Source organism: Rhagoletis zephyria, unplaced genomic scaffold (genome assembly GCF_001687245.7).
Source record: "Rhagoletis zephyria isolate East Lansing unplaced genomic scaffold, Rhagoletis_zephyria_1.1 Rzeph_scaffold_06122, whole genome shotgun sequence".
Taxonomy (NCBI): domain Eukaryota; kingdom Metazoa; phylum Arthropoda; class Insecta; order Diptera; family Tephritidae; genus Rhagoletis; species Rhagoletis zephyria.
The window spans coordinates 34,649-37,855 of NW_016163205.1; the positions used below are offsets into that span (position 1 = coordinate 34,649).

Genomic DNA, 3,207 nt, shown 5'->3' on the forward strand with positions numbered 1-3,207 from the left:
AAATACTTAATGAAACAAGCGACTACTAAATAACATTTTACGACTAGTTATCACAAGTTTCTTCTTATAGGTTCCAGCTCTGAAAGGTTTCACTGTAGAACAACTTATTTAAGCCGGAAAATAATCCGTTACGGTTAATAAGCCAAGCTAATATGGATATTTGCACCCGTCGTGAATCAAACAGCTACATAAATACATACATATATAAATTTTCACATATGTATGTAGTATGTATATGAAAAAATGAAGTTTTAATTAGGACTGTCAATTTGATATGCATATAATTCAAAAAATGAGAAAACATTTTATTAATAAGTTTTATTAAGAATTAAATTATGGTTGGCAAGATTTATTTTGAAAATATTTTGAAGAAGGTTGCCAGCTGTTTAAAAGTAAAATTAAATTTTTTCATAAGTTAAATATACTATAAAAATATGGACAGTTATAAAAAAGCTTATTTTTGAAAATATTTCTAAAGAGTGTTGCCACCAAAAAGTGAAATTAAATTTTATTAATAAGTCGAACCCAGTATTACGTTACGGGTGCCAAACGAATGAGGTTTAAGAAAGCTTTATTTTGAAAATATTTTTAAGAGGATTGCCAGCGGTTTAAAAGTCAAATACCATTTTATCATAAGTTAAATAAAGTATTACAATATGAATAACAATGGATAGCTTGGGTTCGAAAATACTTCTAAAGAGATTTTTGAGAATGCCTTACTTCGTAAATATTTTTAAAAGTGATTGCCACATTTTAAACCGTCGAATTAAATTCTATCAGGTACTTTAATAAAATATGTGTTACAATATGAATGTCAAGAAACAGTTTGAAAAAAGCTTTATTACAGAAACTGTTTTGAAAAGGATGTCAACTGTTTAAAAAATAAAATTCAATTAAGGAGAATATTTCCATAATGGCAATTTCATCTGTACGGCAGAGGTAAATGAGATATAATATAAAAATGGTGTTTCTTTATTAAGACACATTAAAAAAATGTATCTGTATATCGATACCTGAGTGGAAGATCGACCTATCTCAGAAACTTTTCAAGAACGCCCTACTTCAGAATGTGATTGAAAAACGCATTATCTCAGCTGCCGATTCAAAAACGTCGTATCTCAGCACATTTTCAATATATTTTCAGCTGAGATAGGGTGTTCTTTAACCAAATTCTGATATAGGGTGTTTTTCAATAAAATTCTTAAATAGGGCGCTCGATCAAATTCTGAAGTAGGGCGATCTTAAAAAGTTTTCTCATATAGGGCGTTTTCGAACTGGCGGCCGAGATAAGTCGATCTTTCACTCAGGGGACGATATAGTATACAGACTAGCTACGTAATTCAAGTTGTTTTGTTATATAATTTATTTCTTTATTGATAGCCACCGAAATTAAAAAAAAAAACAACTTTAATAAAAGCAGAAACCTCAGCCGATTCGGCTATTTTAACAAGTTTATTACTTTGACACAAAAAACTGAACACACAGCTCCACTAAATGTATTTTATTGCCGCTAATTAGCATTCATGCACACAACGAAAAAGAGTTTTGTATGTACATTGTTGTTTATTAACAATTACCGTTGCTTGCTCACCTGTGCGCTACATTAGCAGCTGTGAAAATATAAGTGATCGACGAGACGGCATTGAAAAGCACTGGTAGGCAGGTAAGTACGAGTATTACGATCTGGAAGCGTCCGAATTCTCCCAAACGTATAAGTATGGCATCCAAGGTGGAGTCATCCTTGCTGCTAGCGGCAGTTGGAGGCAATGATTCAGTGCTCTGTGTGGCACTTGTTGGCGAAGGCATATTTATGTACTTATAGAGTGAAATATATTTATTTTAATTTTTTTTTAGGGACGAAAAGCGGTTGAACTGAAACGTGAAACGTCGTTTGAAACTGCCTTAAAAAATGCCTCCAAATAATAATTTTATATTTAATTTGTTTTTAAAATTTTGTGGACATATTTTTAAGTAATTATTTTGCTGATTAAAAAATTCTGCAAGTATATTTAAAAATTCATTAAAATTTTTGTTTTTATTTTTTATGGTTTATAGTAAATTACTGTTATTGCCCTTTTTGGCACGTGCTCACGTTTAGTTCTATGCATAAGCACACATGCACGCCCGCACGCAAATACGTTCGTTTACATTTACAACCGGCAGTCAGTGTTAATTAAATCACTTTTAAATTATGGCGCTTAATTAATTTCCCATTTCACTGGCATTCTTGAAGTTTAATCGACCGTTTGCTATCGCTACTCGCACCTGTTTGCTTCGCTGAGTTTGTTTGCAAATCGTTTTTTTAAACGCAACGCACGATTTCATTGCCGCTATTCAACGCACCACTGCGCATGCGTACGCATCAAAACATAGAAAATGACAAAAAAAAGGCAATTAAAAGCAGCAAAGAGTTTATTAAAAGCAGCAAAATTCAATAAAAGCATTTAGCGATCGTCGCAAACTGTTCGCCAGCACGTGTGGCATGCGAATGAAAATGCTAGGCGCACAAATGAACGAGTTGAGTATGAGGGAACTGGGAATTCCGTTAAAAGCTTTAACAATTTATTTTTTATTTACATACATACGTACATACATATTTACTTGCCTACAAAACCGGGATTGGGCTTAAGTAAGTCGGGTTGAACGATTTGGTTGCCCGTAGTAGGCAATGCCCGTCAGAAAGGTTATTTATGTAGTTACACATACACGAATAATTATATTTTAATTTATTAATTTCTTCTTTCTCCTACACTCGTTTACTGCTTTTCTTTCTGTTTGTTCGTCGCTTACATCCGTAAGTGTACCTTTCTTTAAATATTTGAAATTCCGCGAATTAAGCATTTCAAAGCCAAGCTAATGGGCTTCTATTGCAAAATGTTCCAACGGCATTATCAGAAAAAGTTGTCCACTCTTATTGAAAAAACCCTTTAATACATATAATGAAATCGCGTGAATGAAAAAAAAGCCAGTCCCATCTCATTGAACTCGATTTAAATCGAGACGTGTTGGTCATCAATCAATAAATGATAATAAATCGACGGGAATTTTACTCAGTATATGCGTCCTACATAATTAAACTGGAAAAAAAATAAATAACGGCACAACAAATGAAAGCTGTTTTCAAGTTAATTTGGCATTGACATAATATTTTATGCTTAAGGGCCGGTTTTTCAATAGTCAGATAAGCCACGAATAAATACTAACTCG

At 32.7% G+C, this 3,207-nt stretch overlaps 1 protein-coding gene across 1 annotated transcript in view; it reads right to left on the reverse strand.

The window, feature by feature from the left end:
• LOC108372870 (organic cation transporter protein-like) overlaps positions 1-2,474 on the reverse strand; it is a 12,108-nt gene extending 9,634 nt beyond the window's left edge. Inside the window, exons 1-2 of the mRNA XM_017628667.1 lie at positions 2,266-2,474; positions 1,592-1,872 (exon numbers count right to left, since the gene is read on the reverse strand). Of these exons, the coding sequence (XP_017484156.1) occupies positions 1,592-1,806 (215 nt within the window). The 5' untranslated portion in view covers positions 1,807-1,872; positions 2,266-2,474. The remainder of the gene's footprint in view (positions 1-1,591; positions 1,873-2,265) is intronic.
• Positions 2,475-3,207: the final 733 nt, after the last annotated feature.